Source organism: Musca autumnalis, unplaced genomic scaffold (genome assembly GCF_047663935.1).
Source record: "Musca autumnalis isolate F117 unplaced genomic scaffold, ASM4766393v1 scaffold_4, whole genome shotgun sequence".
Lineage (NCBI taxonomy): Eukaryota > Metazoa > Arthropoda > Insecta > Diptera > Muscidae > Musca > Musca autumnalis.
This window is the reverse complement of record NW_027411977.1, coordinates 238,358,835-238,386,791: the sequence shown is the minus strand read 5'-3', so window position 1 is coordinate 238,386,791 and position 27,957 is coordinate 238,358,835. Positions and strand designations below refer to the sequence as shown.

The 27,957-nt window shown below is 38.3% G+C and overlaps 2 protein-coding genes across 5 annotated transcripts; both read left to right on the top strand.

The window, feature by feature from the left end:
- The first annotated feature begins 11,014 nt into the window (after positions 1–11,014).
- Positions 11,015–12,051, top strand: Polr3H (RNA polymerase III subunit H). The gene is made up of 3 exons (XM_073982077.1): positions 11,015–11,255; positions 11,329–11,817; positions 11,878–12,051. The coding sequence occupies exons 1-3, from the start codon at positions 11,145–11,147 to the stop codon at positions 12,022–12,024; spliced, it is 747 nt and encodes a 248-aa protein (XP_073838178.1). The 5' UTR covers positions 11,015–11,144; the 3' UTR covers positions 12,025–12,051.
- A 3,717-nt stretch (positions 12,052–15,768) lies between these two features.
- Positions 15,769–24,169, top strand: LOC141404312 (aldo-keto reductase 1B-like). 4 transcript variants are annotated; one of them, XM_073987821.1, is made up of 7 exons: positions 15,769–16,016; positions 18,374–18,403; positions 22,158–22,300; positions 22,365–22,848; positions 22,915–23,123; positions 23,205–23,292; positions 23,915–24,169. In XM_073987821.1, the coding sequence occupies exons 1-6, from the start codon at positions 15,948–15,950 to the stop codon at positions 23,248–23,250; spliced, it is 981 nt and encodes a 326-aa protein (XP_073843922.1). In that variant the 5' UTR covers positions 15,769–15,947; the 3' UTR covers positions 23,251–23,292; positions 23,915–24,169. The 4 variants fall into 4 exon arrangements, with proteins under 4 accessions (XP_073843922.1, XP_073843924.1, XP_073843925.1 ...); XM_073987823.1 differs by lacking the exon at positions 18,374–18,403 and having other exon boundaries at positions 15,828–16,016; XM_073987822.1 differs by lacking the exon at positions 23,205–23,292 and having other exon boundaries at positions 15,867–16,016.
- The last annotated feature ends 3,788 nt before the right edge of the window (positions 24,170–27,957 follow it).

Here is a 27,957-nt window from a genome sequence, read left to right as displayed (position 1 = left end):
TCATGCTCCCACTGAAAAAAAGGACGAACAGACCAAAGATATATTTTACGAGCGCTTAGAAGAAACATATGACCGTTGCCCTGTCCATGACATTAACATCATTCTAGGCGATTTTAATGCCAAAATTGGAAAGGAAAATATCTTTGGCCCAACAGTCGGGAAATTCAGTCTCCACAGTGAAACATCTGACAATGGTATGAGGCTGATAGACTTGGCAGCTGCAAAAAACATGGTAGTTAGATAGATGATAGATGGAAGACATTCATCCAGCGTGTTGGATGTACGATCGTTCCGAGGCGCAAACATTGATTCGGACCACTACCTTGTTGCAGCAAGGGTACGTACCCGTCTAAACGTTGCAAATAAAGCACGAACAGACACAACGCTGAAGTTGGACATCGATAGGCTGCAAACACAACAGATAGCCACAGCATATTCCACTCAACTAGCCCAATTGCTTAACGCGAGCACTCCTTGTCCCGATAACATAACAACACAATGGCAACATATTGCCCACTCCATGCAAACAGCCGCAAAATCCATACTTGGATTCCAGAGACCTCCACAAAGGAATTCATGGTATGACCATGAGTGTCGTGCTGCTACCGAAGAGAAAAATGCGGCATATAGAGCTACTTTACAATCAGTAGCAACGCGTAGCGCACGAGAGAGATATCGGCAGAAAAGGAGAGAAGAGAAACGTCTTTTCTGCAAGAAAAATATAGAAATGGAAAAGCGGGAGTGTGAAAAAATCGAGATGTACAGGAACCAGAATGAATTCCGAAAATTCTACCAAAGAGTGAAGCATCAAACAAATGGCTTTGGTACAGGCACACTCCTGTAGAGACCAGCAAGGTAATCTGGTAACAGATACAGATAGCGTGCTCAGGATATGGAAGGAACATTTCTCCAATCTGCTGGTATCCAATAGTAGCGAAGACGATGATACCACAGATCCAATTCCAGAAGATGGTATAGAATGTATACCGACCGGCCAAGATGAGGTAAAAACAGCAATCAACCGGCTGAAGAATAATAAAGCAGCAGGAGCCGATGGCTTATACCATAGACAGACGGCAGCGTTAATTTGCATTAACTGCTTTAATTCAGATTAATTCGTGCATTATCCACATTCTTAATGCACAAAATCAAAGGAAATTTAAACTGAATTTAGCAATTTCAATATGGCAATGCTGTTGAAAATCAATTGTCTTTTGTCAAATTTCAATGTTTAAGAAAATAAAAAAGGAAAACAAATCAGAAATTTTCGCGTTTCTTTCAAATAACTAGTGGTCTTTCTCGAATAGAATAGCAGCTAATCGGTTTTCGCGCCTTCTACATATCAAATCTATTTTTAAAATTTTTATTTTCACAAGCATTTCATTACCCACCATACCAATTCTATCGAAAATAATATCTTCTTCAAATGTTTCTTTAAAGATTTGCGACATTTTTTAATATTAAAAGGGCTCAAAAATATCGCGAATAAATTTAATTTATTTTTGCATTATCGTGGTGAAAAGATCAATGGTAGAAAATATTGTTACGGAATTAGATTTAACTAATCTCCGTGTAGACGTTGTTTTATTCCCCGATACGATTTGTACCAAATAAAACAGGGTTCGTTTTAGATTACGTTTCTACAATGCTTTATTTACTTTATTACACTTATTCGGAGCTGACTGTTATAGCTAAGTACACAGCTTTACTTTACTTCTTTACTAGTCGATGTTTACACTTCGGTATAAAATTCACAACTGCTCACTGTTTGCCCGGCATCTCATATTTATATGCCCACATTTGTCGTTTGGAATTATCTAGAGCATGCATCTGGCAACATCGAGAAGCCAACTAACAACAAACACACAGACGCACACTCGCACCTAGCGAACAACAACACACACATATATTCGGGATACAAACACAGAATACAGACATGACGTAATGGACAAAGTAAAGTACAACAAAAACAAATACTGGGCGATAATTGAACGATTATGGCAAAACAAATGGAAACAAAGGCACATTAGTAACATGTAAAGAACTAGAATGATGAAGATAATTCTACATGGTAGTTGTTGTTGCTTAAATAAAGTAACTGCGTAATAAAACTTTACGTTATAATTCAAATTTTTAAATTAACGGAAATTAAACTAATTTAACATAAATCTATCAGTTACATTCGTAACATTGCCTCCCGCTTAAGCCTGTTCGTCCCGAATAGGCACAGTTCCCTCTCTGTGGTATGGGCATTGGTAACACACTGCCTCCCGCTTAAGCCTGTTCCTCATGACCTGGCACAGTTCTCGTTCCATAGCGGGCCAACCGTTCTAGATGTACCACCTTCATCTTTGATCTAGGGCTGTCGCTCTTCTGTATGCGATACACGACGTCATTTATTATCGTGACTACCTTGTAGGGGCCTTCCCAGTGCGTTTGTAATTTGGGGCATAGTCCTTTTTTCCGTTGTGGGTTGAACAATAGTACCAGTTGCCCTTCTTGGAACCCATCAGTATTTGCCGCTCGATCGTACCTCGCCTTCATGCGGTTGCTGACCATTTTTATCCGATGGCGTACTGCATCGTGGACTTCACTGAAAGAGTTTTGACTGTTTTCATCGTTATCAATTTCGGGGTTTGGTGTGGCACCGAAGATCAGGTCACCAGGCAGCTTCAATTCATTGCCGAACAAAATTCTGGCTGGGGTTCGAGATGTGGAGTCATGAATGGCCGACCTATAGGCTAGTAGGAATTTTGGTATATGCTCATCCCAGTCTCTTTGGCCGCTATCTACCACCTTTCGTAGATGCTCTTCCAGGGTGCGATTAAATCTTTCCACCATGCCATCTGATTGTGGATGCAGGGGCGTTGTCCTCGTTTTCTTGATTCCGTAGGTGTCACACATTTCTTTGAAGATCGCTGACTCAAAATTTCTTCCTTGATCGGAATGAACCTCGGATGGGACACCATAGCGACAAATCCAATTCTTGCTGAACACATCCACTATTGTCTTGGCTTCCTGGTTGGGAATGGCATAAACCTCTGGCCATTTGCTGAAGTAATCCATGACCACTAAGACATACCGGTTCCCGGAGTCGCTTATTGGAAACGGTCCAGCCACATCCATTGCGATTCTTTCAAATGGAGCTCCTGAATTATACTGTTGCATGTGGCCTCGACTCTTCCGGGTTGGACCTTTAGCTCTTATACACCTCTCACAATTGGCAATCCAGTCTGCAATGGATTTCTGACAGCCGACCCAGTAGAACCTCTGCTTTATCTTTTCAGCAGTCTTTGTCACACCAAGGTGTCCTCCACTTGGCCCATCGTGAAACTCTGACAAGACATCTTTTATTTTGGAGTCTGGTACGACAATCAAGTTGCGGTGAGTTTTTCCATCGTCGCTCTCCCACTTACGATGTAGGCACCCATCTATTAGAAGTAGACTGTTCCACTGGGCCCAATAAGATTTCAAAAGGGGGCTTTCGGGCGCTATTTCTTTGCGACTAGGTCGTTCGCCCATTTCCATGGCAGAAATTATTTTGCCTAGGGTGCGATCTTTTCTTTGTTCCGCTGACCAATCCTCGCCGGACTCAACCTGCAGTAGCCGGACATCGACGATACTTGCTTTGCCTTCAGCCTTCGAGCAATGTCTGCATTCAATTTTGCATGGCCGACGAGACAGGGCATCAGCATTACCGTGTTTTCCACCTTTTCTGTGCTCGATACTTAGGTCATAACTCTGAAGCCTTTCGATCCAACGGGCCAATTGGCCTTCCGGGTTCTTAAACTGGAGCAGCCATCGCAGAGCTGAATGATCGGTTCTTAACAAGAAATGCTGTCCATACAGGTATTTGTGATAGTGTTTGACGCTCTCCACAACTGCCAGCAGCTCTCTCCTCGTCACACAGTAATTCCTCTCTGGCTTCGACAATGTTCGGCTGTAGTACCCGATGACTTTTTCTTGGCCGTCTATTTCCTGGGAAAGGACACCACCGATCCCGTATGCACTGGCGTCCGTGTCCAACACAAACTTACCGCCCGGTACAGGGTACGCCAAAAGAGGGGCTGTGCAGAGCATGTCTTTGAGTTTTTGGAATGCCTCTTCCTGGTCGTTGCTCCACAGGAATTTCTGCCCTTTTTGAGTCAATCGGTGTAAGCTTGCGGCAATGCTGGCAAAATTGGGGACAAACCGACGGTAATAGGTGCAGAGACCCAGAAAACTTCGCAGCTCGTGGAGGTTTCGAGGCTGCGGCCAGTCTCTGACGGCTTTAATCTTCTCGCTATCCGTCGATATGCCCTCCTTCGTCACATGGTGCCCCAGGAACTTTACCTCTCGCTGGAAGAGGCTACACTTCTTCGGGTTCAGTTTCAGACCCGAAGACGATAGCTGCTGGAGTACATTCCTTAAATTCGTGAGGTGTTCGTCGAAGGTCTGTCCCATGACTATGATGTCATCCAAGTATATAAGGCACGACTTCCACTGCAACCCTTTCAGCACCCGCTCCATCAGCCTTTCAAAGGTGGCCGGGGCGTTGCAGAGCCCGAATGGCATGACATTAAATTGCCAGAGACCGCCGTTAACGCCAAACGCTGTCTTTTCCTTATCTTTTTCGGCAATCTCTACCTGCCAGTAACCACTCTGCAGATCGAGGGTAGAGAACCATGACGTCCCGGCTAAGGTGTCTAGTGTGTCATCGATTCTTGGGAGCGGGTAGCTATCTTTCTTGGTGACATCATTTAGTTTTCTGTAATCCACACAAAATCTGGTGCTTCCATCTTTCTTCTTGACCAGAACTACTGGAGAACACCAGGGACTCGACGACGGTTCGATCACACCACTCTCCTCCATTTCGCTTATCAACTTCTGGACTTCGTCCCTTTTTGCCAGTGGAACGCTTCTTGGGGCCTGTTTTATTGGTATTGCATCTGCTGTGTTTATTTCATGTTTCACCACCGATGTTCTTCCTCGATGCCCTTTTGTAGACGCAAAGGTAGAGGCATGTTTCCATAATAACTGCTTGGCCTTGTTCTTCTCGGAAGGTGATAAGTTCTGTGTCCACTCTTTGATGTAACCATCGAGGTGCTTCTTTTCCGTGGCTGCCGATTTTTCGGTGTTATTTTCCAAATTGATTACAGCTTCGGCTGGTGTACATTGTCCAACGTCGGAAAATTGGCAAATTTGTTCTTGCTTATCTGACAGGTTCAAAACTCTAACTGGAATCAATCCATCGTCGTTGCTCTTCACCAGGGCATTCGCTATTAAGATGTTACTATTTTTGTTCTCTGCTGGTTCCACCACCCACAATTTCCCGACTCCACAATCTCCATCCATTGGTACCCATATCAATGTTTCGGCACAAGGCGGTATAATCTCTGGATGTTCCGTAGTCAGACGTCTAATAGGTGTGTTTTCATCGTAGCCCATATTTAATGGAATTTCCACATTGGACCAGGTCATCACACGTTCTTTCATATCCAGATTAAGACCAAAGGCAATCATAAAATCTGCGCCTATGATAACTTCGTCTACGATATCAGCCACTATAAACTCGTAATCGACCGATTTATTGGCAATAGTAAGTCTCACGGTTATCTTTCCATGTACTGCCGCAGGCTCCCCCGTTGCTGTGCGCAGTCTGACTCCATTTAGTGGCGTTATCTTTCCTTCTGCCAGATCTGATCTGATGATTGACTTTGATGCGCCTGTATCCAAGGTCAGAATTCGACTGTCGCCATTGATGTAACCAGTTGTTGTAAGGTTGTGGTTTTTCTGCTGTACAATCGCTATGGAGATTGTGGGGCCGTCGTCGATGAGAGCCAGTTCACGCCCCGCTGGACTGGCTCGATTTAGTTTAACGGTGACTCATTTGCAGAACGTTGAACCACTCTTTTACTTTCCCTTGACGGGGGTGGTGACGATGACCTCGATCGCTTGCGCTTCGCTCTACAATCACGCGCAAAATGACCCATTTTTCCGCAATTGTGACACCTACCCCTGGCCTTAGTTGGTGCTGCCGTATAACGTTCTTCCCTTAATGCCTGCTTCAATGCTGCCACCATCTCGTTAGTAAGAGATTTGGGTTCATCGAAGTCGGTATCCAGTTTGCGGACCTTGTGAGTCTGGGGATTGGTGATTATTCTTGCCGTCTCTTGTGTAAGGGCGTACGACACGGTTTCAGCAAATGACGATTTTGGTGACGCATACGTTGCACGTTTGATCTCGGGGTCACGTATACCATTCACAAATGTTTCGATTTTCATACGGTCCAACAATGGATGGTTTTCTCCTGGATACGTCATTAGCACCAAACGTTCTACCTCCGTTGCGAAGTCCTGTAAGGTCTCATTTGGCTTCTGTATTCTTCCCCTTAATTCCATTAAGTAGATGTTTTGCTTATGTTCGCCACCGTACTTACGTTCGAGAGCAGCCATTATATCCCCATAACTGTTTCTAGAAGCGGCGGGAATACTCTGTAATACGTCAGCAGCATCACCCTTCAATGCCATAAGGAGTGATACCGCCTTTTCGTTGTCGTTCCAAGAATCTCTAGCAGCCACTGTCTCGAACTGTAATTTGAACACATTGAAAGAGGTAGAGCCGTCGAACACTGGAGGCTTAATTTTTAACGCGTTATGGATAGCTCTCACTGGACCGCCTTTAATTTCCAGTTCCGACATTTTCTTTTCTATGCCCAGAATCTTCTCATCTTGAGCCAGAAATTTCTCGTCAACAGACAAAATCTTTTTATCCAACTCTTTAATTTGTACCTCCACGTTTTCTACTCTCTTTTCAATCACCATCGTGATGTTCTCGAGTTTCTCGTTAATTGTTCTAGAATTTACCTCTAATTTCTCTTCCATGCCCTTAGCGATTTTTCTAGAGTTCTCTTCTAACTTTTCCTCTAATTTTTTGGAATATTCTTCACTCTTTCTGGAATTTTCTTCCATTTTAGCATCTAATTTCTCCATCATTTTACTGGAATTTTCTTCAACCATTCTACAATTTTCTGCTTTCATTTCGTCCATTTTAGCATCTAATTTCTCCATAATTTTGGAATTTTCTTCACTTTTCTTATTCATTTCCTGCATAATCATAGCCAGCATTGATTTCAAATCGTCACCCCTGGCAGCTACCGATGAAACTTCCTCAACAGTGGATTCGCCCTTTGCCGGTAACTCGACTTCCTCCTTACCGTCGAACTCATATTCATCGATGTTCATTCCACGGCGCTCGAACTCTTCCAACAAGCGTTTTTGTAGTTCGGCCTTGTTGCCAGTAGAACACAACTCCAACTTACTTAGCTCCTTCTTCAAGTCTTCCACTCGTAGATCCTTAAACTTCATTGTAGGATGATCGTAATCTCACTTCCTGACACCAATTGTTACGGAGTTAGATTTAACTAATCTCCGTGTAGACGTTGTTTTATTCCCCGATACGATTTGTACCAAATAAAACAGGGTTCGTTTTAGATTACGTTTCTACAATGCTTTATTTACTTTATTACACTTATTCGGAGCTGACTGTTATAGCTAAGTACACAGCTTTACTTTACTTCTTTACTAGTCGATGTTTACACTTCGGTATAAAATTCACAACTGCTCACTGTTTGCCCGGCATCTCATATTTATATGCCCACATTTGTCGTTTGGAATTATCTAGAGCATGCATCTGGCAACATCGAGAAGCCAACTAACAACAAACACACAGACGCACACTCGCACCTAGCGAACAACAACACACACATATATTCGGGATACAAACACAGAATACAGACATGACGTAATGGACAAAGTAAAGTACAACAAAAACAAATACTGGGCGATAATTGAACGATTATGGCAAAACAAATGGAAACAAAGGCACATTAGTAACATGTAAAGAACTAGAATGATGAAGATAATTCTACATGGTAGTTGTTGTTGCTTAAATAAAGTAACTGCGTAATAAAACTTTACGTTATAATTCAAATTTTTAAATTAACGGAAATTAAACTAATTTAACATAAATCTATCAGTTACATTCGTAACAATATATTTGTTTCGCATATTTTGAGAACTTTTGTAAAACTTTATGAAATGGTCTGCTGGGCACAAACAAACAACACAAACAGCTGTTTCATAAATGCAGAAACTATCGTCTGTCAGGGTAAAAAATTAATTCAAATTAGGACATTTTTAATGCAAATTAACTCTGCCGTCTGTCTAGGGTATTACCAGCCGAGCTGTTTAAAATCATCAGCATCAGCTAGTTAGCACCATCTGGCAGGAAGAACGCGTACCCGACGATTGGAACCTGAGTATCCTATGTCCCGTCCACAAGAAAGGAGATAAGACTGTATGCTCAAACTATAGGGGCATAAGTCTTCTCCCTATTGCCTATAAGATAGTGTCAGGGATATTGTGCGAACGACTAAAGCCAATGGTCAACGAAATAATTGGACCATACCAATGTGGCTTTAGACCTGGCAAGTCCACTATTGACCAGATATTTACCCTGCGGCAAATCCTAGAGAAGACCCAAGAGATGCAGATCGACACATTTCATCTTTTTGTCGATTATAAAGCAGCATTCGACAGTCCCCTCCGATCAAAGGTATTCCACGCAATGTCTGAATTTGGTATCCCCGCAAAGCTCATCCGGCTTTGTAAGATGAAATTAACTGATACTAGGTCCTCAGTTAAAATTGGAAAGAACCTCTCCGAAGAATTTTGTACCAAAAGAGGTTTCAGACAAGGAGACAGCATTTCGTGTGGTCTTTTCAACATTTTGCTGGAAAAGGTAATACGAGATGCAAATGTCAAAAGAAATGGCACAATTTACACCAATAGCCACATTTTGCTGGAAAAGGTAATACGAGATGCAAATGTCAAAAGAAATGGCACAATTTACACCAATAGCCACATGTTACTTGCCTGTGCTGATGACATAGACATCATGGGACGATCAGTAAGTAACTGATACCTTTATGAAGGTCGAAGCAGAATCTGCGAAAGTGGGTCTGGCGGTAAACGGCGAAAAGACCAAATTGATGGTGTCGACGCGCAAAGCGTCCATAGAGCTCGGACCAACCGTGGAAGTTGGTACCTAGAATTTTGAGGTAGTTAAAGACTTCGTCTACCTCGGCACTGCCATAAACACAACAAACAACATCAGTTGTGAAATAAGAAGAAGAATTGTATTGGCCAACAGATGCTACTATGGTCTAAGTAAGCAATTTAAAAAAAAAGCCACATCTCGTCAAACAAAAATAACACTATACAAAACGCTGATACTACCCGTGCTAATGTATGGCTCCGAAGCATGGGTACTTGCGCAAGCAGATAAGGCAGTGCTTGGTGTGTTTGAGAGGAAAATTCTTCGAAAGATCTACGGGCCGATTTGCGTTGACGGTGAATATCGACGTCGTATGAACCACGAGCTATATAAGCTATACAAAGACATGAATATAGTTAAACGTATCGAGATGCAACGATTGCGTTGGCTAGGGCATATCATGAGAATGAGCGATGATGAACCCGCTAAAAATACGTATGAATACATGCCACATGGCGGTGCACGCAGATTCGGCAGGCCTAAGCTTCGATGGAGCAAACAAGTGGATGAAGAAATGGAAAGGCGCGGTATTCCAAAAAGTCAAGCGAAAAACAGAGAGGAATGGAGATCTTTTCTTAGTTCGGTCTATGGAACAAATGTTCTGCAATGGGCCAACTAAGTAAGTAAGTATTATTCTTTCCAGTAGTGGGATTCTGTAAAGAGCAGTACACATTGTCAGTTTTGAATGTCGATATTTCTCAAGTATCGATAACTGTCCAACCATCCAGCAACCACAAAACATTTTGCGGTTGTATGATGAATAACGAAAATGAACGGCCACACTAGCAAGCACCAACAAAGCTGTCAGTCAAAACTGACAATGCGTACCCATCTTAGTCGATGGTCAGACTAGCACGATTTCAACATGGCGACGTCAAGTTTATAGGCGAGGGGTATGAAGTAGTGAAACCCATGTACATGGTTTTCTGTGTTTATTGTGTTGCCTCTTCTTGTCGTTCGTTGCAAGATTTTTTCTTCCATTTTCTTTCATTGTGATTTTCTCAAGCCAACGTTAACAACGAAACAAGCATAAAAAGATTTAACAAAAACATTTTATTAATGAAAAAGACAAGATTTAGCTATTACTATTAATTTAATTATTAATGTTAATTATTTTGTGTTGTTTAGTTTATTTATATATGTTTGCTTTGTTTTTTGGTATGAGAAACACAACAAATGCGAATAGTAAAATAAAGGGACACGAAAAAATCTTAAATTTCACGTTAACGTGTGTGGACACTAACGAAACTTGAAAAGAAACTTTAACGAAATTGGTTTCAAGAAACCTTGCTAGTCTGACCATCGACTTAAGGAATGCTAATAAGCGTGTTTCCGATAATTCGATTAAAAAATATCGGCTCGCGCCATCTCCAGTTGGTTTGGTGGAATAATAAGGTGTAAGACCAAAAACAGCTGATCTTCATACCAGTTGTCAAAATGGGTTATTGTGATTTAGCAAATCCAGTCGATTTAAATTGTCATTTTCATACAATATATGTCAAATAAATCGAGATCATTCTCTTAAACATGTTATAAGCGTAAAGTCTAACAGGCGTTGAACAGAGGCATTACCAGTGCTGGGCAATGCAATCGAGTTCACTAAGAGGTAGTTTACAATATTTATCAATGTCATATGACACGAAATAAAAACATTCCATATCTACCCACGGAGGCAATGTGGAGAAGTAATTTTTAATAAATGGCGTAAGGAAAATCTCCAATATTCCACATATTAGTAAATATTTAACGATGGAAAATTTCATGTCATATGACATTTACATATAGTGTAAACTACCCCTAACCTGTAGTGGAATTCTGTAACTCATTTTTCGAGTTACCGACAAAAATAGATCTATCTCATTTCTTGAGCGGAACTAGGTGAACGAAAGAGCTGGATGTAGTTCCCATTGTTCATTCGAGGGAATAGCTCATTTGAACTACCGCTCTGTTTTTATACTTCACGTTTTTTTGTTTTGAATTGTTTTTGAATTAAAATTTTACAAAACCACTACGAATTTAACGAATTTTTAAAACAAAAACCCTCCCAAATGTTTTCCTTGGCCGAGCTAAAGGATACCATACGCATAGCACCGGAACAGTTCAATTTGAAGTTGGTGGAAGCCATACGAGATGAAATTAATCGCAAGTTAGCCAATAAGGTAAGCAAGAAACCCAAGTAAGCAACAACAAATAGTGTTCACATTTATTTACACACATTTTCCTCTTCCAAAGGTTCTCCTCAATGTTGGCTTGTGTATAGCCCTTAAGGATATTGTTTCCCTGAAGGATTCAATAATATTACCAGGTGATGGTGCTTCCCATACAGAGGTTATATTTCGCTATATTGTTTTTCGTCCCGCCATTAGCAACATCTTGACCGGTAAAATCCGCAACTGTAGTCATGAGGGTGTACATGTCACATTGGGTTTCTTCGATGATATTTTAATACCGCCCACGGCATTACAACATCCTTCACGTTTCGATGAAACAGAACAGGCATGGGTGTGGGAATATCCTCTGGAAGATGGTGGTAAACATGATCTGTTTATGGATGTTGGAGAGCCCATCAAGTTTCGAGTGTCACGAGAAATATTTGAAGAAAGTTCACCAATTGGTCCGCCTTCGAGTGAAAGTATGAAAGCGGGAACTTCGGCTGCCACTGCAACAACTGCTGGTCAGGGTGGTAGTGGTACTGAATCTAAAACGCCATATAGAATAATTGTGAGTAGTGATGTTTTGTGTACTTTTTAAGGATTTTTAATGCTACGTGTTTTTGTTTAGGCCGCCATAAATGAATCTGGTTTGGGAGTTCTGTCCTGGTGGGATCAACAACAGCAGGAAGAGGATGAGGGAGGCGATGAAGAAGCCGATGAAGATAATAATGACTATGAAAATGACGAAAATGGTGAAGGTGCCTATGAAGAATAGTTTGTAAATAAAAAATTATATTTTTAATTATGAGAGGGTTTCAAATTTCAATGGACAAGGGTAGGTATTAGCACTAGATTGTCTTCTGTCCATAGAAGACCTTTTGGAAGGTCTTCTCTCTATAGAACAACAAACGCGAAGTTATGCCTTTCAAGACGTCACAATTGCGCATTTGTAACGTAGGTAAAAACCAAACATAAACCATTTTTAGTTGCATTTTCGTGAAACAATGCATGAGTACGCAACTGAAATATTTTGATGAAGTTCAAAAACTACAAAGAGTCTGACGGAAGTCAGCGCTCCTTTCCATTAGAAAGACTTCTGTCCATAGAAGACTTTAAAGGGTCTTCTGTCCATGGAAGACCTTTAGAAGGTCTACTGTCCATGGAATACCTTTAGAAGGTCTTACGTCCATGCAATACTTTTAGAAGATCACCTGTTCATAGAAGACCTTTAGAAGGTGTTCTGGTCATAGACGATCTTTTATAAGTATTTTGTCCATAGAAGGCCTTTAGGAGGTCTTCTCTTAATAGAAGGTCTTCTGTCCATAGAGCGACTTTAGAAAGTCATTTGTTCTTTTAAAACCTTTAGAAGCTCTGTTGTTCATAAGACCTTTAGGAGGTCTTCTGTATGAACAAGACCTTTAGAAAGTCTTCTGTCTGAAAAACAGCTTTAAAAGGTCGATAGATAGTCCATATCTCAAAGATTTTTGCCAATAGAAGACCTTAGAAGGTTATTGAATGTCTTCATCCTAATTTTATGTTTTAAAATTATAGTATATTTGTTTCTTGTTGTTGTAGCAGCAGCATAGAAACCGACGTGAAGCACAGGTTTGATGCTGGGTTGGCACCCGCTGGCCGAAACACTATGGTTTCGGTTCAATCCGGTACGAAAGAACCCGCTGCCGTGGGATTGATTGATTTGTTTCTTTTACGTTACTTGTTTGAGGAGTTACGTTACCTTGGAAAAAGTGTCGTTTAGGGGCACCTCTCGGATTGGGCTGAAATTTTTACCATAGTTAGCCCTTGGGAACCTGATTCCAACTATATATCATTTTCCGGGGGAAGTCCATACTTCCCGAGATATTGGTCTTGACATTTCGGAAATTTCGTACATTAACACCTATAGGTTGTTTATGGGCACCTCTTGGATCGGGCTGAAATTTTTACAGTAGATAGCCCTTGGCATCCTGAACACAACGATATATAATTTTGCGGGGGAAGTCCATACTTCCTGAGATATGGGTCTTGACATTTGGGATATTTCGTACTTTTAACACCTTTACTAGGCGTTTACACCAGACACTTTGTCTTCAAATACAACTCTGATTTACTCACACATACATACATTTGTCTCCCATCTGTCCATCATTTTTTCACAGACAGTAAGGAAGACAAATTTTTGGCATTTTTGTAAAAATAAGTGAGATAATAATTGAAATGTGTTGAAAACAAAAGAACATGAACAAAAACAAAATATGTGAACGGAAAACAAAAAGATGTCGATGATTTTCATTCAAAATTTTACAACTGTTTTTGCAGTTGTCAGGACGCCTACGTCACACAGGCAAGTTGTGGGATTTTGACAATCAATACATGAAGTCAACTGTCCTGTCATTTGTAAACGCAGGGTTAGGTTGTTTATGGACCCCTCTCGGATCGGGCTGAAATTTTCACAATAGATAGCCCTTGGCACACTGAACACAACGATATTTAGCTTTCTGTGGGGAAGTCCGTTATTCCCGAGATATGGGTCTTGACTTTTTTACTTTTATCACCATTATTTTTAAAACCTATTCAATATGCGACTCGTTTTAAAGCTCACGAAGAGTACTTTCCAATGCCGCCAATAATTAATAATGGTAACTATATTTTCTAACAATAATTTATTAAGTTATAATTGGGCTATACGATCAAAACTCTCTTTTAAATTGAAAGTGTTCTTAAGTAGCCGGCCTTCGGCCGGGGATTTAAAGGCCTGCGTACATTAGCTGCCTTACCTGATTGCCTTGCTTTCCTGCTTCATTTCTGACATAATAAAAAATAAAAGAATAAAGAAGGCCGAGCAAATTTCGAACTGGGTTGCCCTTTTATTTTTTATCCTTTTATCAGAAGCATGGCACAATAATACAGGTAGCATTATCATGCCAGCTGATGGTAACATAATGTGTCAACTGCATTGAATTGATGTCAAATTTTGACACCTTATGTTACCAACAATTGCCGATGCGGCTACCTGTGTATTTGTACCATGGTAAGCAGGCAAGGCAGCTTATGTACTCACCCCTTAGGACTTTCTCCTATGGACAGGGACAAAAGTGTGCTACGCGATCAAAACTCTCTCTTAAATTGAAAGTGTTCTTAAGTAGCCGGCCTTCGGCCGGGGATTTAAGACTTTCTCCTATGGGCAGGGACAAAAGTGGGCTACGCGATCAAAACTCTCTCTTAAATCGAAAGTGATCTTAAGTAGCCGGCCTTCGGCCGGGGATTTATTACTTTCTCCTATGAACAGGAACAAAAGTGGGCTTCGCGATCAAAACCTCTTTTAAATTGAAGGTATTCTTAAGTAGCCGGCCTTCGGCCAGGGATTTAAGACTTTCTCCTTTGGACGGGGACAAAAGTGGGCTACGCGATCAAAACTCTCTTTTAAATTGAAAGTAAGTAGCCGGCCTTCGGAAGGGGATTTAAGACTTTCTCCTATGGACAATGACAAAAGTGGACTACGCAAACAAAACTTTCTTGTAAATTTAAAGATTCCTAAGTAGCCTGCTTTAAACATGAATTTAATACATTCTCCTATAAACAGGTGTAAAAATAGGTCGCGTGCATAAAAGTACTCTCCATGAGCTTTAAAACGATGCCCATATTGCCCACGTTAGAATTGTGAAATGTCAAGACCCATATCTCGGGAATGATGGACTTCCCCCGGAAAATTATATATCGTTGTATTCAGGATGCCAAGGGCTATAAACTTTAAAAATTTTAGCCCGATCCGAAAGGTGCTTCTAAACGACATTTAAGCCGAGTCTGCTTTTATGCATAACAGATCATGCATGATTAGACTTAGTTCATAGCATGGTTTAATAATAAAGGTTAGCCAAAGCTTTATGTCAATTTAAATTTTTTCATTCGAGTATGCCTAAAACTTCAAAACAATATAAACAAACTGTGTATGTGTGTGTGGTTTTTAAATAATATGCCAAACAATTTTAAAAACAATCGAATTCAATGATTTTTAAAATTGTGTTTAGACCATTTGTATGGAAGAAATTGGTAAGATTTGCATTGAAACAATCAGTTTATCATATTCACAGCTCGATTATGTGGAGAAAACTTAAGGCCTGCGTACATAAGCTGCCTTGCCTGCTTACCTTGCTTACTTCTGATAAAAGAATAAAAAAGAAAAGGGCAACCCAGTTCGAAATTTCGTCGGCCTTCTTTATTCTTTTATTTTTATTATGTCAAAAATGAAGCAGGAAAGCAAGGCAATCAGGCAGAGCAGCTTATGTACGCAGGCCTTTAACTCTTCATTCATTTTTCGCGTTTTTTTATAAAATGCTCAAAAAAACGCATTGAAAACAAACCCACTTGTTGCTTTTAGTTTGAAGTTTTAGGAATTCAAGAAAAACAAGGGTTCTATAGATTTTTTTCATTTAAATCTACCTCTTTACTTATACCATGGTTCATAGTTTCATTTATATGAATGGCTCAGTTGAAATATTTCGTTGTCAAACTAAATAAGCCTAGTTTTTCTTCAACTTTCGAATTTGTGAAACCTACTCGCTCTCTTTTTTCTCTCACCCACTTGAATTCGTTATAAATGCCAAGACAGCTGTCATTTTCGCATTTATTCTTCGATTTTTGCCGGTGAAAGAACAAGTTCGCAATTTGATTTAATAAAAAACAAGTTTAAAAGAAATCAATATGGTGGTTCCAAATGTTGTGTTAAATAGTGGCCATAATATGCCCATTCTAGGGCTTGGAACATGGGGTGTAAGTATTATTATCCTCTTAAGTATTTTATTAATCCCTTTGTTTTTGTTGTAATAATAAAAAAAAAAGAATTTTTGCAACAGAAATTGGCAAGAAATAGAATGTGATGTGAAAAATAGAATGTGATATGAATTTTTTATTGAATTACGTTTTTTGCGGCCCACATTAAAAAGCTTATCATGTAGTTAATATTTGTTGCAATAGGGAGTGTTTTGATTCCAAGTACTTGAAAACTGTTCTTTTGTTTAGTTGCACAATTCACAACTACAACTAATGCCAATCATTCATTCATTATTACATTTACAACAACAAAAGTAAATAAATATATTTGGTTAGATATTCTAAAAAGAGCGTATTTAATAGAATACCAAGTGCTCCAAGGTCATCTTTTATTGTAATACAGGGTGAGCCAAATGTGCGAAAATGATAATAGTGTATTTTAAGTATCAAGATAAGCATAGGTCGGGAATGTTCGCAATGTTCTTTCAGCCATATGTTGAAGTTTTGCTTATCTTATCGTCCTATCCTATCAACAAAAAAGGAGGTAACAGGTATGTTTGTAGTTTAAGCACTTTTTATTTATTGCACTTATAAATGCACAGCTTATCAAATTCTTTTTTTACAAAAATAGGCAACGCAGGCAGATATAGATGACAGGGTAATTTTTTGCTAGATAAACTGGATAGGTCTGTTTTCCCTTAAGGTGATTCAGCATTTTAGCTTTATCGATTTTTGCAGCTGTCGTTTGAACAAAGCTTTAAATCATGTCCGAAAACCAGCTGCAACCAAAAATATAATTGAAATATTTTTTTTCGCGCTACTTAGTTTACCCTTGGTGAAGTTTGTCTACCAAAAATGAGATAAAATCGAGCATATGTATATGGCTTCCGCAACAGAAAATATATGGTAAACAAGATACCAATGTGACTAAAGCTAGCCATAGCCTAGGGATCCTCGAAATTGCCCTAATCTGGACATTTTACAACTTGTTTATGGTATGGTTTATACATCGAAAAACTCCGGGAAAGATACCTACCGCCTTCGATACGGACGATACCATATTCAAGACGACAATTGATATCTAACTAGGATGTACTTGGCCGCAACTTATGTTACCCACTCATCTAAAATTCCTCTTTTTTCATTGTTAAAAACTTTATTTCAAAAAAGTAGTTTTCTTTTGTATTTGTTTTTATTCGCTATATTGTAAAATGTCAAGTGGGGGAAATATTCCATGCTGTCGTCGTCACAAGTATAGTGAAAAATAAGCGTTTCCCTTATTGATTGCTGTAAAACTGATAAGGCGCCAATATAAACAACTAAAACATCAACAAAGATTAAATTAATTATTAGAAAATAAAATATACGCCATGTAAACTGCTGACCATCCATGACACAACGATAATTTATGGGCCAAATAAAAAGCAAATTGTTATTATCCCCCCGAAAATGATTTAATTGCCATGTGAATTGTGATCTGTTGCAAAACAGGGGTCACCGAACATAATTTATGTGGTTGTCAAAAATATGCCTATCATTGCCCAGAGCCAGAGTAGAGAGAAAGGCGTTATCAAAGTCTCTTCTAATAATAATAATTCATAGTTATGATTATTTAATGAAGTGGTTATTGTTATTGATAAAGGAAATTCATGCCATATAAAAATGTGTGCGAATTGATTGAGGAAAATGGCCGCAAAAAGTGCTAGACGGCACCACACACAATTTTGTTTACTCTGTGATAGTCCTTCCACTGTCTTAATAGGCAATTTTTGTTATGGTAATGGCAAACACTGATTGCCAGTTGTCCCACGAATCTATGCACCTAAATGGGGGGTTTAGGTTATATTATTGCATTTTTAATGAAACCAATGAAGGTTATCCAGCCATTTTCTTAATTAACCAATTAGTGGTTTTCAAAGGAGGTGGTTACTATAAAAAAACTCTGAAATTAATAACTTTGGATATTATATTTAATACTGAATTAAAACATATGTCCAGATTTACATTGACAATTTTCATTCCTACAATTGTCAGTTAGTTTAAGATAGAGTTGAGGCATATCGGATACCTTTGCCCTTAACACCTTGTCTTAACGATTCATTAATTTCTTATCTGGACTACGTATCAGCCAGCTCTCTCCCAATCAAACTATATTGATTGATTCATTAGATTTCCGTATAAAATAATAAACAGTTTATGCCCACATCGTTGAAACTTTCACTTTACTAGCTGCATTGTCGATCTGTCTGATGTACTCAGTTATTTTGTGATGCACAATGTTTCTTTTGTCTCGGAAGAAAATGTAATAAGAATACATCCATACTACTAATAACAAATATTATAATATATTTATTTAGATAAAGCTTGTTGGCTTGGATTATGATTGGGTAAGAATGAATGATTATAATTTCTTCTTTTCATGTTCCAGAAAATCACAAAGGGGGTTATCATGAACGGCAATTCCCCGTGAATTTTTTTCACTTTCTCCCTTATGTTGCAATGGCGGAAAGACGAAACTCACGGGAAAATTTCATTCATGATAATCCCCAAAAATTAAGATTTTTAAGCGGTTTTGCAAAGAGTCGAGTTTAAGGCCACTTCACAGCACCCTGTTTGAAATTATTAGTTTTTATTTATGTCTGTCCTTTCTTTGGACAGCATGTTAAGACTTTTATCATGGACAAATTGCAACAATGGCTACGCCATGAAATCTCCAATTATAAAATTTTTGTGGTTGGTTGGATTCCAAAACCGGTAAAATTTTTAAATTTGTCTTGGATTCAAACATGGCTCAGTCTTATATATTGTCTTGTCTTTCAACACAATGAGTTCGAAGATCTATATCTCAGAACTTTGAAGGTCCGTATTGCGGACCTCACGTGGTCTTTTTTCTATAGAAGACCTCAAGAGGCCTTTCGATGCCTTTAGAATTTTTTTAATGCACAAAACTACTACAAAATCATATTCTGCATAAGAGATTTTCTAATGTCTTTACAAAGCCTCAACAAGTTTCCTAATGCCTATAGAAGACTTTTTTGCTTATAGAAGGCATCAAAACGTTTTCTGATGTCTTTTGAAGGCCTCAAGAGGTTGCGTATAGAACAAATCAAGAGGTCTTCTCTTGTACATAGAAGAACTCAGGAGGTCTTTTTTTTGTTTGTAAAATAAATTCTGTTGTCTGTTGTCTATAGAAAACCTCAAGAGGTCTTCTGAAGCCTTTGCAAAGCCTCAAGAGGTCTGCGCTATCGTCTATAAAAGATGACGAGAGGTATTTTGTTGCTGTTAGAAGATCCCAAGAGGTCTTCGATGCCTCATGAAGGCCTCAAAATGTCTCCCGATGCCATTAGAAGACATCAAGTAGTCATTTGGGCATATCTTTCCTTTACCGAAAGTAACCGGAAAAATATGAAATAATTAATTGAAATTAAAAACTTTTTATGCTGATTCCAACGCTGTATAATTTTTGTTGGGGAAATGTATACTTCCCGAGATATGGGCCTTGTTGTTCCCTTTTCCGAGATTGGCTCCTGTCCATAGGAGAAAGTCTCAAATCCCCAGCCGAAGCCCGGCTATTAAAAGAAACTTACTATTTTTGAAAAAAAATTACAAACTGTCGGTAAAGGAAATTTGTTCCGTCATTTGTTGTGTATAGAAGACATCAAGAGGTTGATTGTAGAATACTTTAATGGCCCTTCTGTTGCCTGTGGGAATCCTTAAGACGTTTTCCGATGCCCTTAAAAGATATCAAAAGGTCCGATTCCAATAGGTAGAAGATCTCAAGAAGTCTTCTGTTGCCTTGAGAGGCCTTCCGATATCCTTAAAAGATCTCAAGAAGTCTTCTGTTGCCTTGAGAGGCCTTCCGATATCTATAGAGAATCTAATAAGTCTTCTGATGCCTTCAGAAGGTCTTCTGTTGCCTTTGGAAGGCTTCAAGAGGTCTTTTGTTGCCTATAGTAGACCTTAGGAGGTATCCCAATGCTATTAGAAGACTTTAAGAGATCTTCTGATGAGTTTAAACGAGGTCTTCTGTTGTCTATAGAACAGAGGTCAGGAGGTCTTCTGTTGCCCATTGAACAGGTCAACAGACCTTCCGATGCCCTCAGAAGACATTAAGATATCCTCTATTGCCAATAGAAGACCTCTAGCGGTCTTAAGTTGCTTATGGAAGATGAGAGGAAAAGAGGTCTTCTGTTGCCCATTGAAGACCTCACCAAACCGTCCGATGCTTTAGTATACATCAAAAGGTCTTTTGTTGCCTATGGAAGACCTCAAGAGATCACATGGTTTAAGAGGACTTTAAGAGGGTTTCTGTGACCTTCCAATGTCCTTAGAAGACCTCAAGAGGTCTTCTGTTACCTATGGAAGATCTTAAAAGGTCTTCTGTTACCTATGGAAGATCTTAAGAGGTCTTCTGTTACCTATGGAAGATCTTAAGAGGTCTTATGTGACCTTCCGATGCCCTTAGAAAACTTCAAGAGGTCTTCAGTTACCAATCGAAAACCTCGAGAGATCTTCTGTTGCCCATTGAAGACCTCAACTGACATTCCGATTCCCTTAGAAGACATTAAGATGTCTTCTATTGCCTATAGAAGATCTCCAGTGATCTTCAGATATCTTTAGTAGACCTCCAAAGATTTTCTGGTGCCAGTAGAAGACCTCAACTGGCCATCATATGCTTTAGAAGAACTCAAAGGTATTATGTTGTCTATAGAAGGACTTCAAAAAATCTACTACAGCCTCAAGAGGTCTTCAGTTGCCTATGGGAGACCTCAACAGACCTTCCGATACCCTTAGAAGACCCTAAGAGGTCTTCTGTTGCTTATGGAAGAAGGGCGAAAAAGAGGTCTTCATTGAAGACCTCACCAGACCGTCCGATGCTTTAGAATACATCAACAGGTCATCTGTTGCCTATAGAAGGACCTCAAGAGATGTTCTGCTGCCTCAAGAAGTTTTCAGTTGCCTATGGAACATCTCAATAGACCTTCCTATGCCATTAGAAGACCTCGAGAGGTCTTCTGTTGCTTATGGAAGACCTTGAGAAGTCTTATGTTGCCTATAGAAGATTTAGGGAGGTATTTCGGTGCCTTCAAACCACCTTAGATATCTTGTGTTGCCTATAAAAGACCTCAAGATGTATTTTGTTGCCTATAGAAGACTTCAAGAGGCCTTCTGTTAACTATGGATGACCTCCAGAGGTCTTCTGTAGCCCATTGAAGACCTCACCAGACCTTCCTTCCTTGAGGAAGAAGTCTTCTGCTATCTATAAAAGACTTCAAGAGGACATCGGGAGGCCCTTGTTGCCTATGGAAAATCTCGAGATGTCCTCTATTGCCTAGGGAAGGCCTCGAGATGTCTTATGTAGTCTTTAGAGGATTTCAAGAGGCTTTCTGTTGCCTATAGAACACATGAAGGTGTCTCATCTTGCTCTTAGGGAACATCAAGAGGTCTTCTGTTGCCTGTAGAACCTATATCTTAACAGGCCTTCCGATGCGATTAGTAGAGGTCTTTAGTTACCTATATAAGACCTTAATAGAGGGCCTCAAGATATCTTCTGTTGCCTGTAAAAACCATTAAGGAATCAAAAAGTCTTCTGTTGCCTAAAGAATCTGTTCTGTCCATAGAATACCTTTAAAAGAATACCTAAACAGTTTCCTATATAAGACCTCAATAGATTGCCTCAGGGAATCTTCTGTTGCCTAAAAATCCCTTAAATGCTTAAAAGGTCTTCTGTTGTCTAAAGAAGACCTTTAAAAGGCTGTCTTTCGGAAACCTTTAGAAGGTTTCTTCCGTGTTCCGGACGTATGCTATCTTTAGAAAATGGTTAGATGGCATTCGTTCTTTATTGATTTTTTAAAATTCCTTCTGTGTGGATTTCTTCTATGGAACAATATAAAGCATCTTCACTAGATGGTTTTCCATTTGTAGAAAATCTCAATATTCCTGTGCTCACAACAAAAGGTCACCTTTGGTTCCGATTCATGATGACGCGCTAATAAATTTGTCAATTAACACTTTAACAAAATTTTCAATTTGATATGAACTGCAACAATAACAACAACTTGTTAGAATTAACAAACTGCTATGAGAACTCTTGAGCACAAACTAATTACCACCACTTGTTTCCCCTCCTTCGTATTGCAGAGTCCAAAAGGTGAAGTAGCCCAAGCCGTTAAAGATGCCATTGATATTGGTTATCGTCACATTGACTGTGCCCATGTCTATCAAAATGAACATGAAGTGGGTGAGGGTATTGAGGCTAAAATTAATGAGGGTGTTGTAAAGCGGTAAGTTGAAAAAGATTATTGACTATTAAACGATTATAAAACAATTAATTTTTTATGTTTTCAGCGAGGACTTGTTCATTACCAGCAAATTATGGAACACCTTCCATCGTCCTGATTTGGTGCGTGGTGCCTGTGAAACCACTTTGAAAAACTTGAAACTGTCCTATATTGACATGTATTTGATCCATTGGCCCATGGGTTATAAGGAAGGTGATGATCTCTTCCCCGTTGATGCTGATGGCAAGACTGCCTTCTCTGATGCCGATTATGTTGATACCTGGAAAGAAATGGAAAAATTGGTCCAAGATGGTTTGGTTAAATCGATTGGTGTCTCCAACTTCAATAAAAATCAAATTGAACGTGTCTTGGCTGTGGCCACCATACCACCAGCAACCAATCAAGTTGAGTGCCATCCATATTTGACACAAAAGAAATTGATGGAATACTGCAAATCGAAGAATATTGCAATTACTGCCTATAGTCCTTTGGGTTCACCCAATCGTCCATGGGCCAAGGCTGGTGATCCCGTGTTAATGGAAGATCCTAAGGTAAGGAGAATAAAGAGAAAGTGAAATACATATGTTATGGAATTTAATTACCTTTTTGTTTTTCAGATTGTTGAAATTGCCACCAAATATTCCAAGACCCCTGCCCAAATTTTGATCCGCTATCAAATTCAACGCGGCAACATTGTTATTCCCAAGTCTGTTACCAAGAGTCGCATTGCATCCAACTTTGATGTTTTCGGTTTTGAATTGACTGCCGAAGATATGGCCAACATTGATAGCTTTGACTGCAACGGTCGTTTGGTGCCTTTGTTGAAGTAAGTTTGGAATATAAGTTTTAGTCTTGTTTTCCTTCAATAAATATTTATTTTATTCTTTTATTTTTAATGAAAAAACAGCGATGCTGGAACGCATCCTCATTATCCTTTCCATGATGAGTTTTAAACAGCTCATATTTTATTAATTTTGAAACAAAATTTCTTTTGGGTAAACAAAGAAAAGACCTTTTTATTAATTTTGTTTTATGTTGCCTAATTAGTTTGCTTGCAAGTTAGAAGTTAAAAAAGGAAACCTAAAAAATTGTAACTAAATTTTGAATAGCTTAGTTAATGTGGGGGAGATGATACCTCACCCAATACTTACTAATGTAGTTTCCTAAAGAATATTTAGATTTTTAATTTATTATCCACATATCTCCATACTCGCCCCTTCCTTTGTCCTTCACATTCCTTGTCATAGATAAACATTTCCTCTCTGTCCCTGTCCACATATCCACCCCTACATTCCCACCTATTTTTTAGAGCCCGTCTACAGACTTTTAGTTTCTCAATGCAATCAAACTTCTCTATAAAGTAGCTGTTGAGGACGAAAATTTAATACGTTATAAAGACATTTCTTTATAAAGAATTTAGTGATCATAAGACAATCCTTTATATATTTTTTTCATTATAGAGAAGTTTGACTGTATATCCCTTTTTATTTTTACTTGTTTTTTTGCTTTGCTTGGTTTATGGTTCCTGATTTTCTCCGTTGTGTTCCTTTGTATTCTTTGTTATTAAATTTGTCTAATTTATATTTTATTATTTTCTCTTTCTCTCCCCAACTCTAGTGTCTATGGCCATCCCCATCATCCTTTCGAAAAAGATGAATACTAAATGGACTTGATTCGTCATCACTAACAAATAAGATTTTTGCTGGCAAAGCCTTTAAATTTACTCTAATAGGTATACTCTTACATTAACACACATTATCACATAGATATTTGTAGATTTGTAACCACATTGTGACCTTCATATTTCTGTAGAAAGCAAGAAAATGAATTACCAAAAATGCTTCAATAAAACAAAAATTTATAAAAATGAAATTATTTCAAGACTTTTGTGGAGTACACACAAATTCAATTTCAATCAATCAAATTTCAATATTCAATAAGCAGGTCTGATGAAGAATATTTTCACAATTCTTCGGGATCACATTTTAAAAGGTAAGATCACAAATTCTATTTCATTATACGCCTTATGATATGTTGGAAGACATTCACCAAGAGAATGTTGAAGCTATGTTGGAAGACATTCCTCAAGACCATGTTGATAACGTGAATGTTCCCCAAAATGATGTGGAAGCAGCCTTCGAAAACATTGAAGATAGGAATATTTTCGCTGGGCTTATTAGTGGTCGATACGTAGAACCTTACTCTGAAAGACAGTTAAGAGTACTTAATGCTTACTTACTAAAGTCTAGAACAATGTATGAATCTTTGAGTGTAGACGAAAATGCTCCCATTCCCGCAGCATCATTTCTAGAAGCGCAGCTATCCAGAATAGATGTAGGTTTTGATGAACAAACAACCAATATTTTAAGGGATTTGTTCAATGAAATGCCTGAAAATGAAAGGCTATGTGTACTAACACTCGATGGAATGGAGGTACTATTTTTTGGAGATATGAAGCGTGTAGCATACGTCTTCCAAATACACGGTCTTCATTCTGATTGGGAACTTATATTAGGCATTCGAGTTTTTTATGACGCAGCTAACGCGATAAATATCAAAAATACTACGCATGAAGTATTAAATATCGCCAATAGCAAATATGAAATTGCTACGTAGGACATTAAACGGATCGTTTAATGAAATTGTATATAATACCCATTGCACCTGATTTGATGCATATAATATGCACAATGACTATAACCTTCGCTAACAACGCAATGACTTTAAATAATATTGAAATATCTATGGACATTATAAGACGTAAACTTCCATGCATAAGAAGTGACTATGAGTTTCGTTTATTTAAAATAAAAAATTATGCCTCACTCTATAATCAGGAAGTTGTAGACTCACTTGCACACTCCACTAATCGTACATATGTTCAAACAAAAAACTTTATAAGAGGCATGATAGATTTAGTAGAGTTAATACAATATGAGGAATCTTATTCCTTAGATCAGAAAATTTTAAAATTACAAAGATTTATTGTATTTTTACGCAGTATTGAGGCAAACACAGCTAGGCCTTGGATAAAAACAATGGAGAATATCCTTCTCACATGGGAAACATATGGTGATATTCCGCTAAAAAATTAACTACACATCATAATGTCGAAGCGTTAATTTATAACATTCGAAAGAAACGCAATTTCACGCCAACTGATACACAAGCATCATATTTGAAGTATAGATCTGATGCTGTCATAAAGTACACACGTAGTTTAGATAGACAACTACTGTGGTCTCATATATTTGAGAACACATTGCCATCTGACAGGCATTTAGATAAGTTTTTAATTTCAGAGATATTTTTGGAAAATTACAAGCAAAGCTATTTAATTACTTAAAGAAAAGAAAGAAAGGATAATGAAACAAAGGAAAAGAAAGCAAGATTAAGGTAAGTAAGATACAGGTAAGTAAAGAAAGGCAGGTATAGAACGGTAAGTAAAAGTAATAAATATAATATATATATATATATAATTACTAGCTGACCCGGTTCCGCGTTGCTGGCCCGTCGTTTTGGATTTCCGTGTACGCCTTAGTAATCTATCTATAATTTATTTATCTAATATTGATACCTCTAGATTTTCGAACCGAAGTGACGATAAATCGATGTTTTGGTATAACCCTCAAGAAATGGTATCTTCAGATGTAAAATATAAAATTACTTTAATTATAGCCTCCACCATAAGATGAAGGGTATAATTAATTTTATGAATCTGTAATACATCGGAATGTTCATCAGAGAAACTATAAAGTATATATTCGTGATCCACTTAAAAAATTAGTCGATATAACGATGTCCGTCTATCTGTTGAAATCAAAATACAGCTCGCGATATTTAACTCTTCAATTTGGTACAGAAGTTTCTATTTATTACTCGTAGCATGTTTCGTATTGAAAATTGGTTATATCAGTCCAAATTTTGATATAGGCCCCATAAAACTGGCTGCTCGATTTTGGGTATTTATAAGGCATTATCCTACCGAAATGACAATAATTTGGTATTTAGTCTCCCTTGGAAGCATAAAACATTTCTGCAAAGAATTATCCGCATAGGTCCACATTTTGATAGAGCTACCTTAAAATGTCTACAATTTGGTATTTAGTCTTCAGTGTGGGTATAAAATATAGAATATTCGGTAGAGGTCCAGGTTTTGTAAATAATCTTCATAGAACGGCACCTCTCGATCTTCGGTATTTTCAATTTTATAGCCACCTTATTCACATGAAATGGCTATAATTGGTACTTAGTCCCCCTTGGGTGTATAAAACATTGCTGCATAGAATTATCGGCATAGGTCCACGTTCTGGCACAGCTACCATAGACGGTACCTCCCGAGTTTCGATATTCTGGACGTTTCAGTATCATTATCCCACCGAAATGGCTATAATTTGGTGTTTAGAATGAAGATTCTCGGTATAAAACTTTCCCGCGTAGAGGGTTTATCTGGAATTTGCTGTATTAAAAAAACGTGGTCTTGATCGAGTTATTCCAAGCACTGAAGTCAATGTTCATGCCATGTTTGCTGTCCCACTTACAAAATTTGTAAATCTAATCAGTAAGAATAAAGTTTTCAAAAATTGGACGCAATCGCGGTATTCTGCTTCCAAAACACCCATTAATTGCAGAGGCAATTGTATTGAGTGCCAATACGTCTTATGAACCTACCTTATGAACCTACACACAATTTCATCCAATTCGGTCCAGCCGATTCGGAAGTTTAATTTAGGAAATCAGTCTTAAAAACCCTATACACATTTAGATAGGTTATAGATACACCGAATTGCTGGCCCATCGCTTTAGTGACCAATGCACATTTTTTAGACATTCTAGTCATTTAACCATCTTTGAAATTATGTTTTGCCTGATTTTTTGGAATTTCGGTCAAGGGACATTTAACATTATTTGGGTTGTACTGTATTCCAAAATGTGGCGTTGATCGCGCTTCCCCAATTATTGAAGCCAGTGTTTATAGCGTTTTTGTAGTCACGCTTACTAAAATTAAGGATATTACCTATAATTATACATTTTTAAAAAATTGGGCTGACCGCGATATTCCACTTCCGAGATGACCATTCAGGATCGAGACAGTAATTACCATAGTATTGCAGTAATTTTTTAAGCAATACGTTCAAAATTATCTTTGATTTCACGTTTTCTTAAAAAATTTATGTGGGAGGTACCCTGGTCACTCCACTGACCAGTATAAAAAGTAGCTAAAAACCTATTCTCAGACCTAAAAACTCCACATACAAAATGTCATCGAATTCGATCCAGCCGTTTCGGAGGAGTTTAATTTCGAACATCATGGCAGACTCGAAGAATTTTATATATATATAGATAATATAAGATAAAATTCATTGAATTTTTTATTACGTTGTAATAATCATTCTGATATTACTTATGCATTTGGGGAACCACTATTTATGCCATTTGCATTGTTTTAAGGTTTATAATTAATTTTGTATTACGAATTTAATATTGTTATAGTAGTTGCTATTTAAATGGTTAAGTATGTATATTGTAATGTAAATAATGTTGGCTATGTTTAGCTTATGCATTACTTCGAGGGGATTTCAACTGTCCATTGGATTTCATTTGACGTTTGAGGAAAGGAATTGACAGTTGAAATTGAGTGGATTTCGTAAATGTTAAGC

Bases quoted from the DNA above. Each gene is read 5' to 3' on its own strand.
- LOC141404312 (XM_073987821.1), top strand. From the start codon at position 15,948: ATGGTGGTTCCAAATGTTGTGTTAAATAGTGGCCATAATATGCCCATT. The intron at 22,301-22,364 runs GTAAGTTGAAAA...TTATGTTTTCAG, and splicing joins AATGAGGGTGTTGTAAAGCG to CGAGGACTTGTTCATTACCA. The intron at 23,124-23,204 runs GTAAGTTTGGAA...ATGAAAAAACAG, and splicing joins CGTTTGGTGCCTTTGTTGAA to CGATGCTGGAACGCATCCTC.
- Polr3H (XM_073982077.1), top strand. From the start codon at position 11,145: ATGTTTTCCTTGGCCGAGCTAAAGGATACCATACGCATAGCACCGGAA. The intron at 11,256-11,328 runs GTAAGCAAGAAA...CCTCTTCCAAAG, and splicing joins ATCGCAAGTTAGCCAATAAG to GTTCTCCTCAATGTTGGCTT. The intron at 11,818-11,877 runs GTGAGTAGTGAT...GTTTTTGTTTAG, and splicing joins AAACGCCATATAGAATAATT to GCCGCCATAAATGAATCTGG.